The sequence below is a fragment of the Erpetoichthys calabaricus genome, chromosome 5 (assembly GCF_900747795.2).
Source record: "Erpetoichthys calabaricus chromosome 5, fErpCal1.3, whole genome shotgun sequence".
Lineage (NCBI taxonomy): Eukaryota > Metazoa > Chordata > Cladistia > Polypteriformes > Polypteridae > Erpetoichthys > Erpetoichthys calabaricus.
Genome location: NC_041398.2, coordinates 166,578,241 through 166,594,517, shown reverse-complemented (window position 1 = coordinate 166,594,517; position 16,277 = coordinate 166,578,241). Strand labels below are relative to the sequence as shown.

Genomic DNA, 16,277 nt, shown 5'->3' with positions numbered 1-16,277 from the left:
ATTTCCTTTTGCTGCTTATACCACTGCTTAAGCCAACAAACAGTAAGTTTTTCCTTGCCTCCACTTCATTTTTGCTGAATTCCTTCTTTTTTCCACATGCTCTGCCATTGTCTAAACAAAATACTGAACGGAAGGGGCTATTTATATTGATTTGCATATTCAAATATGCAGAATTTGTGGAGGAGTCAAGGTGGGGCTGTAGGTGCATGCATGTGTATTAAATTTCACATTGATTGGGATTTATGAACTGAACTTACGCACAGTTTTATGCATCTGAATTTTTTTGTGCATACGCAAATTTCCAGTTTTGTCTCTATGCCATGTTTTACTGGGAATTCTATGCACAGCGTTATACATGAGGCCCAAGAGCATAACAGCAAAGTGATATTGAAAGAAAAGGTGTGAGAGAATATCTTTCAGAAAGACACAAAAAGAAATTATTAGGAACAAAGCAGAATTGCTCAAAATATTTTGAATACTCAGTTCTCTCCTTTCGGTCATTTAGGAGCCTGGATAACAGCAAAAACCCATGACTCACCTATAGATTTACAGGGTTTTACTTACTTAGGGATGGACCAGAAGGAGAAAAAGTCCAGGAAAAAGTCAAGATGAAGGAGAGTGCATATTTCAATCGATAAATATTCAACATACAACCCCAATTCCAATGAAGTTGGGACATTGTGTAAAACGTAAATAAAAACAGAATACTATGATTTGCAAAGGCTAGATTGGACTTTGCTAAAGAACATCTAAAAAAGCCAGCACAGTTCTGGAAAAACATTCTTTGGACAGATGAAACCAAGATCAACCTCTACCAGAATGATGGCAAGAAAAAAGTATGGAGAAGGCGTGGAACAGCTCATTATCCAAAGCATACCACATCATCTATAAAACACGGTGGAGGCAGTGTGATGGCTTGGGCGTGCATGGCTGCCAGTGGCACTGGGACACTAGTGTTTATTGATGATGTTACACAGGACAGAAGCAGCCGAATGAATTCTGAGGTGTTCAGAGACATACTGTCTGCTCAAATCCAGCTAAATGCAGTCAAATTGATTGGGCGGCGTTTCATGATACAGATGGACAATGACCCAAAACATATAGCCAAAGCAACCCAGGAGTTTATTAAAGCAAAGAAGTGGAAAATTCTTGAATGGCCAAGTCAGTCACCTGACCTTAACCCAGTTGAGCATGCATTTCGCTTGTTGAAGACTAAACTTCGGACAGAAAGGCCCACAAATAAACAGCAACTGAAAGCCGCTGCTGTAAAGGCCTGGCAGAGCATTAAAAAGGAGGAAACCCAGCATCTGGTGATGTCCATGAGTTCAAGACTTCAGGCTGTCATTGCCAGCAAAGGGTTTTCAACCAAGTATTAGAAATTAACATTTTATTTCCAGTTATTTAATTTGTCCAATTACTTTTGTGCCCCTGAAATGAAGGGATTGTGTTAAAAAAATGCTTTACACTTTTATGCAATCGTTTTGTTCACCCCACTGAATTAAAGCTGAAAATCTGCACTTTAATTGCATCTGAGTTGTTTCATTTAAAATTCATTGTCGTAATGTACAGAACCAAAATTAGAAAAAAGTTGTCTCTGTCCAAATATTTATGGACCTAATTGTAAAACCTAAACTTGGCGTCAGGCCACACACATTTTCAAGGTAGCTCAAACCCTGGCGTACACAAGTTCTCCGCTTGGTTTTGCAAACTGGCGGCACCCAGCGTCAAAGCAGTGCTACTGTTCCAGTGTGGTTTCCCTTTCTTTTTTAAATCCACATCCCTGAGGCGGCTTTATAAATACACTGAAATTAACCGCATACCGTTCATTAGTTTAAGGCATCTGATTGTAATTAACCTGTAACAATATAATGGTCCATGGAATGGGCAAACTATTCCAAATACCATAGCTGCTTTAGCATTGTTACTCTCACTGCACCTTCTTCTTCTTCTTTCAGCTGCTCCAATTAGGGGTTGTCACAGCGGATCATCTTTTTCCATATTACTCTCACTGTACCACTCGGAGCAGCTGATCGGAAGGAGAATTATCGGTATACAGCATCAAGCACACGCTGCCTCAGCCATGCTGCCTATTTGAACTGCTCTCATCTGACAAACATTTCAGAGCCTTTCCTGTACGGACCTCGTGGTTCAGAAGCAGTTTCATTCCAAGAACTATAAACGCACTCAATCAGTCCATCAAGTGCTCCTTATAGAAGTGTTTGTAGTTACAAGTACCTCACTGCAAACTTGCAATACAAGCATCTTGTGTGAGGCATGAACAATCACTGCGCCACCGTGTTCCCATGTTTAATAACATGCTTTACTTCCTATCATCATGAAAATTACATCACGTATACATCTCAGTATTTTAATTATTCAGAGAGCTGTAATATTACGAATGTAATAGATTCTGTGTCCTGTCAGAGGAAGAGAAAGCCCGTTTAAGAAGCAGGTAGTCCACATTGAGCACATAGATCAAATACAAAACAAAGCATTTAACGTGCTACTTTAGTTATGATAGGATTTGAGAAACTAGTAAATTAAACGATTTTAAGATGAAGTTTATGATGTTCTACTTTAATGACAAAATAAACTACGTGATTAAAGTAGAAATTTTGAGATTAAAGTTGACATTGTGTGCTTCTTCCCCCACTGTGTGCCTATTTTTTTTTCCTCTGTACCCTAATAAGCTTTCATATGACACTCAGACGGTGGGCTACGACTCGCCTTTTCACGGCGACTTTGATATCTGACCGCTTCTTTTTTATTTCGTGCACTGTGTGACTTTGTGAACTTGAACTTTCGAGTTTCTCCGACACTCTATGTCACTCGATCAACTTCTTTTTGTTGATTATATCACTGTTTAAACCAACAAATAGTACGTTTTTCCTTTCCTCCACTTGGTATTCGCTGAAATTCTTCTATTTTCCCATTGTCTTTTCACAGAAAGCTGAGCTTAAGGGCTATTTATATTGATTTGCATATTCAAAGAGGCGTAATTCTGGGAGGAGTTGAGGCGGGACAGCAGGCGCGTGCATGTGCATTACTTTTCACATTGACCAGGACTTATGTAGCGGAAGAACATGGAAGCTGGCATTCGCACAGATTTATGCATCTGGATTTTTTGTGTGTAAGCACATTTACGCTTTTGTCCGTACGCCATGTTATAGTGTGAATTCTACGCACGGCGTTATACATGAGGCCCCAGGTCTGTAACAAGGACACTGAAAGATCATCATTTCATCTACGACTATACTATTCTGCCTCCAGTGTTCCAAGATCTAAGTGGACTCCTCTGCCATCTATGGATGCTCAGATAACCTTGATGATCATTATTCTTGATCCAAATGATTGTCAAGAGGTCCAGTCTGTTAGAACTATGGTTCTTTTCCATTTGAGATATGGAACCTTAAAATCAACCATTTTTTAGATGTCTGCATATGCTTTTCTTCAAGTACTTCAATGTTTGTCCACATTCAAAAAATGTGTAATGTTAACTGGAAAATCAAAATGGACTCTTCTGTGAGCAATTGTGGGAATGTGAATGAGTATGTCCTGTGATGGATTAATAGCCCATTCAGGACAGATTTCTTCCCCGAGTTACAGTATTGCTTAGACAGGCTTCAACTTTCACAAGTGGGTTTGACAATGAATAAACAGATGAGATCAAATCACTTGGATATACAGTGAATCACAAAGACAAATATCAGATTTTTCTGAAATACTTACGTATCTTCAAAACTGATGTTCCTTTCATCTTTATTTGGTTCATCTTCCAAATCTTCTATTTCAATATTATCCTCAGGCATATCTTCTGGTGGGTTTGGATCTACTACAAAAGTTCTAAAAAGCTTGTTCAGATCAGGAAGAGAGCAAGTGCGAAGCATCTGGGAAAAAAAATATCAGGAAAGAAAATGTGTATTTATAAACCAAGACAATGTGCAAACAAGTGCATAAAAATATAAAAAATACCCAGATTATTCAGATCTGGGGCCTCATGTATAAACGGTGCGTACGCACAGAAATGTTGCGTACGAACATTTCCACGCTAAAATTGCAATGTATAAAACCTAAACTTGGCGTAAAGCCACGCACATTTCCATGGTAACTCATACCTTTGCGTACGCAATTTCTCCGCTCGGTTTTGCAGACTGGCGGCACCCAGTGTCAAAGCAGTGCTACTGTTCCTGTGTGATCACCCTTCCTTTCTTAGCTCCACATTCCTGATGCGGCTTTATAAATACACTGAAACTAACTACATATTGTTTATTAGTGTAATGCATCTGATTGTAATTAACCTGCAGCAATATAATGGTCCAGGGAATAGCCATAGTATTCCAAATACCATAACTGCTTTAGCGTTGTAACTCTAACTGCATCTTCTTCTTCTTTCAGCTGCTCCCGTTAAGGGTTGCCACAGCAGATCATCTTTTTCCATATTACTCTCACTGCACCACTCGGAGTATTTATATCACTGTATCTGAGTGGGGAATCATAGCAGCAGCTGATCGGAAAGAGAATTATTGGTATACAGCATGAAGTAGACGCTGCCTGAGCCAAGGCAAAACGCTTCAGAGACTTCCCTGTACGGACTTCGCGGTTAAGAAAAAGCGTCATCCCAAGAACTATAAACGCACTCAATCAGTCCATCAAGTGCTCATTGTAGAACTGTTTGTACTTATAAGTACAATCACCTCACTGTAAACTTGCACTACAGTTATAATATTGCACAACCTGCGCCACTTTATTAACCGCATATTTACATATGATGACGATATAATTTTTAAGATGAAATGCAACAAAATATGTTGATTATATTATACAGATAAAACTTTAACTTCATTTAAATAATCTTTATTGTTAATAATTAAACATGTGAGGACACGGTGCCACAGCGCTAGCTAGTTCAGGGATTGTTCCTGCATTGCGTTGTATTCTTGCTGGTGCTGACGCGACACTGGAAGGGTAGACGGATAGAATGATTAAACATGTACTACGAAGATATTTCAATGTTCCTTAAAAGTTTTGAAGAATCGGCGTTTTAAGCTTACAGATGGCTTCACGTCTATATAGCTGATTGTATGGCGATTGGGTTTTTGGAGAAAGAAAAGTAAGGACAGGAATTGGAGGTTAGTACGTTTGAAAGAGACAATACTGCTGTGATAAATTATTTCATTGAAGGTCGCGCATGGCACAGCAAGCCTCTTGTGTGAGAAATGAGCAAGCACTGCGCCACCGTGTTCCCATGTTTAATAACATGCTTTCATTCCTATCATCATGAAAAAGATATCATGTATACATCTCAGTATTTTAATTATTCAGAGAGCTGTAATATCACGAATGTAATGGATTATGTGTCCTGTCGGAGAAAGAGAAAGCCCGTTTAAGAAGCAGGTAGTGATTCACACACATAGAGCACATAGAAGATCAAATACAGAACAATGCATTTAATGTGCCACTGTAGTTACAATGGGATTTGAGAAACTAGTAAATTAAACGATTTTAAGATGAAGTTTATTATGTTCTACTTTAATGGCAAAATAAACTACGTGATTAAAGTGGAAATTTCGAGATTAAAGTTGACATTTCGTGCTTTTTTCCCCACTGTGTGCCTATTTTTTTTGTCTGTACCCTAATAAGCTTTCATATGACGTTGGGCTACGACTTGCCTTTTCACGGCGACTTTGATATGTGATTTCTTTTTTATTTTGGGCACTGTGCGACTTTGTTAACTTGAGCCTTCGAGTTTCTCCGACACTCTGTCACTCGATCAACTTCCTTTTGTTGATTATACCACTGTTTAAACCAACAAATAGTATGTTTTTCCTTTGCCTCCACTTGGTATTCGCTGAAATTCTTATATTTCCCCTCGTGCTTTTCCCATTGTCTTTTCACAGAAGGCTATTTATATTGATTTGCATATTCAAAGAGGCGTAATTCTGGGAGGAGTTGGGGCGGGACAGAAGGCGCGTGCACGTACGTTACTTTTCACGCTGATCGGGATTCATGTAGTGGAAGAACGTGAAAGTTTGCGTACGTACAGATTCCTGCATCTGGATTTTTCTGTGCGTACGCACATTCCCGCTTTTGTGCTTACACCATGTTATAGTGCGAGTTCTACGCACGGCATTATACATGAGGCCCCAGGAGATTATGAAACTCTGGCTAAGAATATACAGGAACATCTCAATAAATTAGAATATCATCAAAGAGTTATTTCAGTAATTCAATTCAAAAAGTGAAACATATTATATACTGTAGATTCATTACACACAGAGTGATAGATTTCAAGCGTTTATTTCTTTTCATTTTGCTGATTATGGCTTATAGCTAATGAAAAGAAAATTAGAATATTGTGAAAAAGTTAAATATGGTAGACTTATGGTGTCACACGTTCAATATGGTAGACTCGTGGTGTCACACTCCACTCAGCTAATTAACGCAAAACACCTGCAAAGGCATCTTGAGCCTTTAAATGGTCTCTCAGTCTGGTTCAGTAAGCCACACAATCATGGGGAAAACTGCTGACTTGGAGGGTAAGCCACACAAGGTCATTGCTGAAGAAGCTGGCTGTTCACAGAGTGTTATATGCAAGCATATTAATGGAAAAAAATGTGGCAGAAAAAGGTGCACAAGCAACAGGGGTAACCATACCCTTGAGACGACTGTGAAGCACAGCCCATTCAAGAATTTGGGAAGAGATTCACAAGGAGTGGACTGCGGCTGGAGTCAGTGCTTCAAGAGCCACCACACACAGACGTATCCGGGACATGGGCTACAACTGTAGTGTTCCTTGTGTCAGGCCACTCCAGAACAAGAGATAATGTCAGAAGTGTCTTACCTGGGCTAAGGAGAAAATAGACTGGACTGTTGCTCAATGGTCCAAAGTCCTCTTTTCAGAGGAAAGTAAATTTTGCATTTCATTTGGAAATCAAGGTCCCGGAATCTGGAGGATGAGTGGAGAGGAACAGAATCCAAGTTGCTTGAGGTCCAGTTTCCACAGTTTGAAGTTTCCACAGTCAGTGATAATTTGGGGAGCCATGTCATCTGCTGGTGTTGGTCCACTGTGTTTTATCAAGTCCAACATCAGCGTAGCAGTCTACCAGGAAATTTTAGAGCACTTCATGCTTCCCTCTGCTGACAAGCTGCCAAAAGTACCAATACCTGGTTTAATGACCATGGTATCACTGTGCTTGATTGGCCAGCAAACTCGCCTGACCTAAACCCCATACAGAATCTATGGGGTATTGTTAAAGATAAGAGACACCAAACCCAACAATGCAGACGAGCTGAAGGCCACTATCAAAGCATCCTGGGCTTCCAGAACACCTCAGTAGTGCCACAGGCTATTCGCCTCCATGCCATGCCACACTGATGTAGTAATTCATGCAAAAGGAGCCCCGACCAAGTATTGAGTGTAGTACATGGACATACTTTTCAGTAGGCTAACATTTCTGTATTAACAATCATTGTAATATTCTAATTTTCTGAGATACTGAATTTTGAGTTTTCATTAACCTGTAAGCCATAATCAGCAAAATGAAAACAAATAAATGCTTGAAATATATCATTCTGTGTGTAATGAATCTATATAATATAGGGGTTTCACTTTTTGAATTGAATTACTGAAATAAATGAACTTTTCGATGATATTCTAATTTATTGAGATGCACCTGTAGGTAGCTGAAAGTGCTTTACAAGATGTCAAAAAGAAGGTTAAAGAAAAAAAGACAAGATTAGTTAAGAATATTAATGAATAAGCAAAAAAGAAAAAAAAAATCCATAACATCTCATAAGACATAGATATCTAATTAGTAGAAGGATAATATTCTTGTATATATCATCATAATGCAAGTTTCTAAAGCTGAGTCAGGTGATGACATCAGATGGCCAGGAGGACAGAAAGAAAGAAAGAAAGAAAGAAAGAAAGAAAGAAAGAAAGAAAGAAAGAAAGAAAACAAAAAACAAAATCTGTAAGGGGTTCAAAGGCCAAAAGACTGCCTAGCCCTCACTGGGCATTCTACCTAACATAAATGTTTTTAAGTTATTCCAGGACAAGTTGAGCAACTACTGTTCCACACTATTATACAAATGTTGCATATATTTTATCAGAAATTAACTTAAAGCAAAAAACAAAACATTTTAAACTGCTCATCTTTTAGCAGCCCTAGCATTGCTTTTCATTGTCAAAGACTGCTTGGGTCTATTACACAAAAGTCTAGGAGACTTAATGCTCTTGTACACTTTCATTATTAGGGTTAGGGTCAGGGTCAGAAACTGCTACATATAAATGTACAAAAATAAAATGTACCCTCAGTTCAAAAAAACAAGTTATAGTAATAACAACAGCAATTCTTTGTATTTGGTATCCAGGTCTACTTATAAAAAAGTAAGCAAATGATTGTAAATATCTATTTCTTTAATATTGTACAATTACAAAAGACAATTATGAAATGTGACTTACCAGTTTACAGGCAACAGCCTACCTTCCATTTTTTTTTTTTTTTTTTTTTAAAAAGTATTCATGCTTTTGCACCATTTAGCGGCAAAGTGAAATTTACTAACCCAAGAAACAAAAAGTAATTTTAACCAAGCAGGAAAAAATTGCTAATCATGCACTTTATTAGCAATGAGTAGAATTAGTAGATGACAATAGTGCCAAAAATCACATATTTTGAACTGTATTCTGTAGTGTCAGATAGAAGGATAATTAGTTGCCCCTACATCTTTTCTGAGGCAGGAATAAAAAATGTACATGAATGCAACCAATGGATTCCAGCATAATTATGTTGGATATTTATTATTAATGTCTATTGCATGCCAAACTGAGCATTTTTATGTAAAGTACAAAGATAACAAACATAGTTAACTAGCTGCAGAATACTTTTAGGGAGATCTTTTAAGGTAATACAGACAAGGAAAGATGGATCATTCCATAAATACACTCTAAGGACAACTTCCTAGGTTTAGAATGTTTGAGAAGGTCACACAGGAAACAAGTATTAGTTGCCTGAATATAAATAAAAAAATATATGCATTTAATCACTAAAATATTTAAGATATACTAATTTAAAGATATATAAATTATTGAAGGTTATGTACAATCAAATTCAGTTGCATACCTTAGGATTATTTGCATCAAAAAGGCCAGTAGATAATCCAATCAGTAGAGAGTCCTTATCTTTAGATTTTACCGGTGATACAGATCGAGAGCGCGATGTAACTGACTCATCCTGAGAAGATTGTGCCGACAAGATTGCTAAAGCTACTGTTCTTTTATATGCTGCTGTAGTTATCCTCTGAAACAGAGGTTCTAATCCCTGGTTCTCATCAGAGGTCATTTCTTTGGCTATCAGAAATAATAAAAAAAAGAATGAATGAAAAAAAGAGCCTAATAAACACATGTTAACCAGTCTACAGTTTTTACATTAATTACAAAAGAACAAAAATAAAAAAAGTTAAACTTCAGCTCTCAGGGAAGGAAGGTGTATACATAAAGCCATTCAGCTGTTCTAAATCATGACTCAGTTTAGGTTTACAAAGAGTTAATTCAATAAGCTAAACCCATTTAAAATGAAAGCAAAAGACAATATAAAAACATGCTAATGGAAATACAATTTATACTGCAGTGTGTTTATTCAAAATACTACCAAAAAAGCATTCATAAATGAGTGCAGCTTGCATCTCTATTATTGATATTGATGTACAGGGTGGTCCAGATCTAATTATGCAATTATTGCATTGCATTAAAAGTTGCATAGTTAGATCTGGACCACCCTATACATAATAAGTGGATACATTATTAAGTACACAGGGTAAGTTCTTTAGTGGAAGTGTCACAAGAACCTTCAGTACCAAGTCAATACAAAAATTTCAGAAATGTAATGGTACTAGCTTTACACAGTATCAAAGTAATACCGAAGTAAAAGTTGGTACTGTACTCAAGCATGACTGCAAGTATATGGATAACTTTGGAATGCAGAAGAAAAACAGGAGTGAAAATTACAATTTTTACAGGAGTAAAAACTACTTAATTTCTGGGTGCCACACCATGTGGCAGCCTTTATGGAGGCTAAATTTCTCTTTTTAAAATGTACTTAGAATTATTAGATTTACTAGTGGCTTTAATGTAATTAATGTTAATAATAATTAAGATTTGGCCTCTGACTTGTTACCACAGATCTTTGAATTAATATTTAAACTAAACTTAAGTGATGCTGCTGTAAACACAGACCTGTGCACTGGCCCAGCTCAAATGCCTCTCAGACATGCTGCAAACTTCAGAAATGTCACATGGTAAGCGTAAAAGATCTAATGGCTACCTACACGTCTATAACATCAGAGAATATAAAAGACTCTAAAAAATGTAAAGTGGGATGTTGTTAAAGATTCCTTTATTCACCTGGTAGCACTGTGATAACCTCTGCCTAAAGAGTAAGGATAAAAAGTTATAAGCTTGTCTGGAGAAGGAACAGGCAAAGATCCAGAACAGGGATTAAAGTAAATGAGTTATGGCCAGCTCAGGTACTGTGATATTTGGTTACTGCGGAGTACCAATTACACTTACTTCAGACATTATTTTAATGCTAGATGGGTATAATCAGAGTGGAAAAGGAGGAGGAGGACTAGAGATTTTTTGAATGTGCAGTGATGAAAAAGGCAGCACAGTATAATTAAATCTAAATATGTGATCCAGGCATTGAATTGTGGACTGAATTTGCCCATGTCACTGCCTGGGAGTGTTAGTTAACATCATCCAGGCTGACTCGGCAACAGAAATAATTCATTATGTGCCAATATGTTTTTGATTAATCATTTTTAATGGTGGTGACTTCAAAGAATGAATCAAGATCTATTAGGCCTATTCCTTTCGTGGACACTGCTAAATAATCTAAATATTAATGCCTTTAAATAAAAACCTGTGACACAATCCAAGCTGGTCTGACTTCATCTTACTTACACCTACAAGCCTGTAGCAACTCTTTGTTATCCAAGCCAGAAGTTTTTGTTTGTGGTTGGGGGAGGGGTGTTGTTTTTTGTTTAAATCATATTTATTTTAATTTCCCCTTGGGGACAAATATAGTATAATCTAATCCACACAAAATAATTGTCTCAGAGTGATGATGATGATACAGTATCACATTAATACATGTCAAAAAGAAAAACAGAAGTATAGTCAAGAAATGCTTTGAATTTGAGACAGGAGAATTTCAGTGTGCAATTACAGAAACTGTACTGATCTCTCTATATATAAAAGAAAATCCTGGAATGGAAAGCAAATGCAAGGCTACGATACGTGATCATCTCGAAAGACATTTTAAAGACCCGCGAGACCAAGGAGACTTGCCACGGTGCGTCTTGTGGGGACCGTAAACATGAGACTTGGTGCCAAGAGATTGTCCCAGGGCCGTAGCAAAAAGGCTGTACAGGCTTTAAAAAGATCGAAGGGCAGCGCGACGTTCAGCCGCAACACCCTTCACAACACGAGCAGTATTATACGTCTGGGAAGAAAGAGATGTAACCACGTGCGGGGCAGGAAATAAAGAAACAAGTATTGTTTTTACAAAAGTTTTTAAAGTAAAAGTGAAAATAATACATATGTAACAATTCACAAAAAAATAACAATCTCTTTAAATTGTAGATTGCCTGCCTAAGGTAAAGTCATCCCTGATGAATGGGGACGTGGGAATGAGGGGTCCTTTCATCGGATTAGCGCTATTTCAGATGTGGAATGGCAAAATGGGGGAGGCAGCTTGATGAATGAGGTCTCCAGGACTTAAATCCAAATCATATTATGTGATATCATCTAATGTGAAATTCTACTCCATACTTCTAGAATTTTTATTTTTATACTGTATTGAGGATTTATTCTGTTCTATGTATTGCACTGTATTGTATTGACCCCCTTCTTTTTGAAAATCACTGCACGCCCAACCTACCTGGAAAGGGGTCTCTCTTTGAACTGCCTTTCCCAAGGTTTCTTCCATTTTTTCCCTACAAGGGTTTTTTTTTTGGGAGTTTTTTCTGGTCTTCTTAGAGGGTCAAGGCTGGGGGGCTATCAAGAGGGAGGGCCTGTTAAAGCCCATTGCGGCAGTTCTTGTGTGATTTTGGGCTATACAAAAAATAAATTGCATTGTGTAATCGGTAAACCAAACACAGGGGTTGGCGAGCGAAGTGAGCAGGGGGCAGAGCCTCCTAGTTATTTAAATAAAAAAATGCCAAACCCCACACATGAACAGGCTTTTGTTATTGCCACTTTCATCTCATTATGGAGTTAATTCTGAGATAGATTCACATGTGCTTTGAGAGCACAATAATGTGACTGATTAGACGTGAATTGTAAATGCTTAACTTCTGGAATTTGTAAGAGGAAGTGAAATTATGGCATACTCAATCAATCTTTAATACAGTGTCCTACAAAATTCCGGTAAAGGAATGGAGGCTTTGCACTCATTTTCTGAATATAATGGCTCTTTTTCCAAGTCCCCATTTTCTATTTGTTGTATATTACCCTAGGTTCTTGTCTATAAGCCGGACTCGTGTATAAGCCGGAGACCAAAAATCATACGAATTTTTAAAATAAAATCTTATCATAGATAAGCCGGACTCATGGATAAGCCGAACGTACTATAACCTATAACTAATAGAAGGGAGGGAGGTCAGTGGTCTCACTCGCACCCATTTAATTTCTTTAAGGGGGGAGAGAGTGTGAGATATTGGCGTCTCTCTCACTCCCCGCATGGCGCGGTTGGAGCGGCCGGAGCGCGTTCTTTCTGCTCTGGGCGTCGCCAAGTCAACACGCGCGCGTAGCGGTCATTTAAATTGTGATTTTATATGTAAGCATATTTAAATATATATTGTGGATTTTTTGCTGGTTCGCGGATTTCTGCGGACAATGGGTCTTTTAATTTCTGGTACATGCTTCCTCAGTTGGTTTGCCCAGTTGATTTCATACAAGGGACGCTATTGGCAGATGGCTGAGAAGCTAGATTGCTTACTCTTCTCTCTCTCTTGCGCTGACTATCTGTGATCCTGACGTATGGGGATTGAGCAGGGGGGCTGTTCGCACACCTAGACGATACGGATGCTCGTCTAAAAATGCTGAAAGATTATCTTCACGTTGCTATCTTTTGTGCAGCTTCCTGAAACGACATGCTGCACAGTGCTTCGCATACTTAAAAGCTCGAAGGGCATGTATTGATTTGACTGAAAAACAAACTCTGTCTCTCTCTCTCTCTCCCTCCCTGCTCCTGACGGTGGGGGTGTGAGCTGCCGCCTTCAACAGCTTTGTGCCGCGGTGCTTCGCATACTTAAAAGCCAAACAGCACCATTGATTTGTTTGCTAGAGATTGTTTTCTCTATCTATGTGACATTCTGTGCTCCTGACAGGCACTCCTTTGAAGAGGAAGATATGTTTGCATTCTTTTAATTGTGAGACAGAACTGTCATCTCTGTCTTGTCATGGAGCACAGTTTAAACTTTTGAAAAAGAGACAAATGTTTGTTTGCAGTGTTTGAATAACGTTCCTGTCTCTCTACAACCTCCTGTGGTTCTGCGCAAATCTGTGACCCAAGCATGACAATATAAAAATAACCATATAAACATATGGTTTCTACTTCGCGGATTTTCTTATTTCGCGGGTGGCTCTGGAACGCAACCCCCGCGATGGAGGAGGGATTACTGTATAAGCCGGACTTATGTATAAGCCGATATTCTATTTTTTCATTTTCACAACTTTTTTCCTTAGATAAGCCGCGGCTTATAGACAAGAACTTGGGGTAGTTAAATTTCAGCATGTTTCACTCCATCTGCCCAAAGAAATCTCACTGCAGCATATTGTTCAACAAAGGTGCAATTTTGCAGCTGAGAATCCACGTTCATTTGAAATTGGATTCAGAGCGCTGTGCTGTGTCTGTTCAAATTACCTATACGCCATTGTGAACATGTTTTATTCTGTCAGCTTCTTTCCATTGTGGTTACTGTATAATTGCCTTTATATACTGTAGGTTTTTTAGGCTTACACTTGTATTACTCTTCAGTTATTTTTTGTTAATCAGTTAATGACGCAAACATAAATTCTAAAATAGCAAATGTTTCAAATCTCTGACAAACAGGAATTTACATATACACACTAACCAGGCACTTTATTAGGTACAACTCGCTAGTACTGGTTTGGACCAGCTTTTGCCTTCAGAACTGCCATAATTCTTTGTGGCACAGATTCAACAGGGTGCTAAAAACGTTCAAGGATTTTGGTCCACATGGACATGATAGCATCATGTAGTTGCTGCAGATTTGTCGGCAACACATCCATGAATCTCCCATTCCACCTCATTACAGAGGTGCTCTATTGGATTGAGATCTGGTGACTGTGGAGGCTATTTCAGTACAGTGAAGTGATTGTCATGTTCAAGACACCACCAGCTTGAGATGATTTGAGCTTTGTGAAATGGCATGTTATCCTGCTGGAATCAGCCATCGGAAGCTGGGTACACTGGGGTCATAAAGAGATGAGCATGGTCGGCAACAACACTCAGGTAGGCAGTGGAATTTAAACAATGATCAGTTAGTACTAAGGGACCCAAAGTGTGCCAAGAAAGTATCCCCTAGACCAGGAGTGGGCAATGTTGGTCGTGGGGAGCTGCAGTGGCAGCAGGTTTTTGTTCCAGCTCAGTTACTTAATGAGAAGTCAATTATTGCTGATGATGCACTTATCACTTAAGTGACATTTTGATGCTTCATTTTAGCGGCCTTGTTTGTTAAGGTTCTCTACCCTTAATTGCTTACTTAAATCTTAAACTGCTGCATTCAGTGTTTTAATGGCTCCTTATTACCAATAAGATGTAAATGACAAAGCAGCCAGCAGTTCTCCAACTAGTTGTTTTCCAATCGCATCTGTATGTGTTCATCATGCACTGTTTGATTTAATAAAATACTTAATAGAAAAATGTGACAGACTGAAAATGATCCGTTTTAGGCTTCAAATCATTTGGATGATATCCTTGGAAAGGAAAATATCTACGATACAAGAGCCTTAAATTGCACAGACTAACAAGCCATACAATGAAATACGGTCTGAGATTATCAAGGATTGGTTTCTAATTAAGCAATTGGGTTGGAATGAAAACCTGTAGCCACTGCAGCTCTCCAGGACCAACACTGCCCACCCCTGCCCTAGACCATTACACCACCATACTTCCACTAGCCTGAACTGCTGATATGAGGCAGGATGGATCCATGCTTTCATGTTGTTGATGCCAAATTCTGACCCTACCATCCGGATGTCTCAGAAGAAATTGAGACTCATCAGACCAGGCAACGTTTTTCTAATCTTCGGTTGTTCAATTTTGGTGAGCCTGTGTGAATTATAGCCTCAGTTGCCTGTTCTTAGCTGACAGGAGTGTCACCCAGTGTGGTCTCCTGCCGCTGTAGCCCATCTGTTTCAAGGTTCGACATGTGCGTTCAGTGATGCTTTTCTGTATGCCTCAGTCATAATGAGCGGTTATTTGAGTTACTGTTGCCTTTTCATCAGCTTGAACCACTCTGGCCATTCTCCTCTAACCTCTGGCATCAACAAGGCATTTTTCGGGCCATTCTCTGTAAACACTAGAGATGGTTGTGTGTGAAAATCCTAGTAGATTAGCAGTTTTAAAATCCATACCACATTCAAAGTCACTTAAATCACCTTTCTTCCCCTTTCTGATGGTTGGTTTGAACTTCAGTAGGTCATCTTGACAATGTCTACATGCCCAACTGCATTGAGTTGCTTCCATGTGATTGGATGATTAGATATTTGTGTTAAAAAAGCAGTTAAATAGGTGTACCTAATAAAGTGGATGATATATTTTAAAAATGCAATGTTGACTTTATCGCTCACTCATCAACAAAAGCAATTTGTTAGGATTCTACATCTAGGGCAGTGGACATCCACTAAGAAAGAACATTTCAACATATCAATATTTAGAAGTAACCCCCCCCCAATATAAAAACTAAATTCTTCAAAATCTCAAAAATGCTTTGACTGGTTTGATTGAAATTTAGTAACATTACAGAAAAAAAGAAAATTCGCTGACCCGATTTTGTCAATAAATTTTCTATTTGTTGATATTTATTAATACTATGCTAACGTATATGTGCTGTGCTGAAATTATAGGCGGCTTTATTCAAATAAAGTAAACAACTAAAACGACTGACAGCACCACAAACCAGTAGAGTGGATGGAAAAGTGTGATCATGTTTACCTTATACATTGAGGTGTAAACTGGAAAGAGACAGTA

General features: G+C 38.4%; 1 protein-coding gene across 2 annotated transcripts in view; it reads right to left on the bottom strand.

Moving 5' to 3' along the window:
• Positions 1-16,277, bottom strand: part of nek1 (NIMA-related kinase 1) — a 331,746-nt gene that overhangs the window by 72,077 nt on the left and 243,392 nt on the right. For both annotated transcript variants that reach the window (XM_051927638.1, XM_051927639.1), the window contains exons 30-31: positions 9,123-9,349; positions 3,730-3,887 (exon numbers count right to left, since the gene is read on the bottom strand). In XM_051927638.1, coding sequence (XP_051783598.1) covers positions 3,730-3,887; positions 9,123-9,349 — 385 coding nt within the window. The remainder of the gene's footprint in view (positions 1-3,729; positions 3,888-9,122; positions 9,350-16,277) is intronic.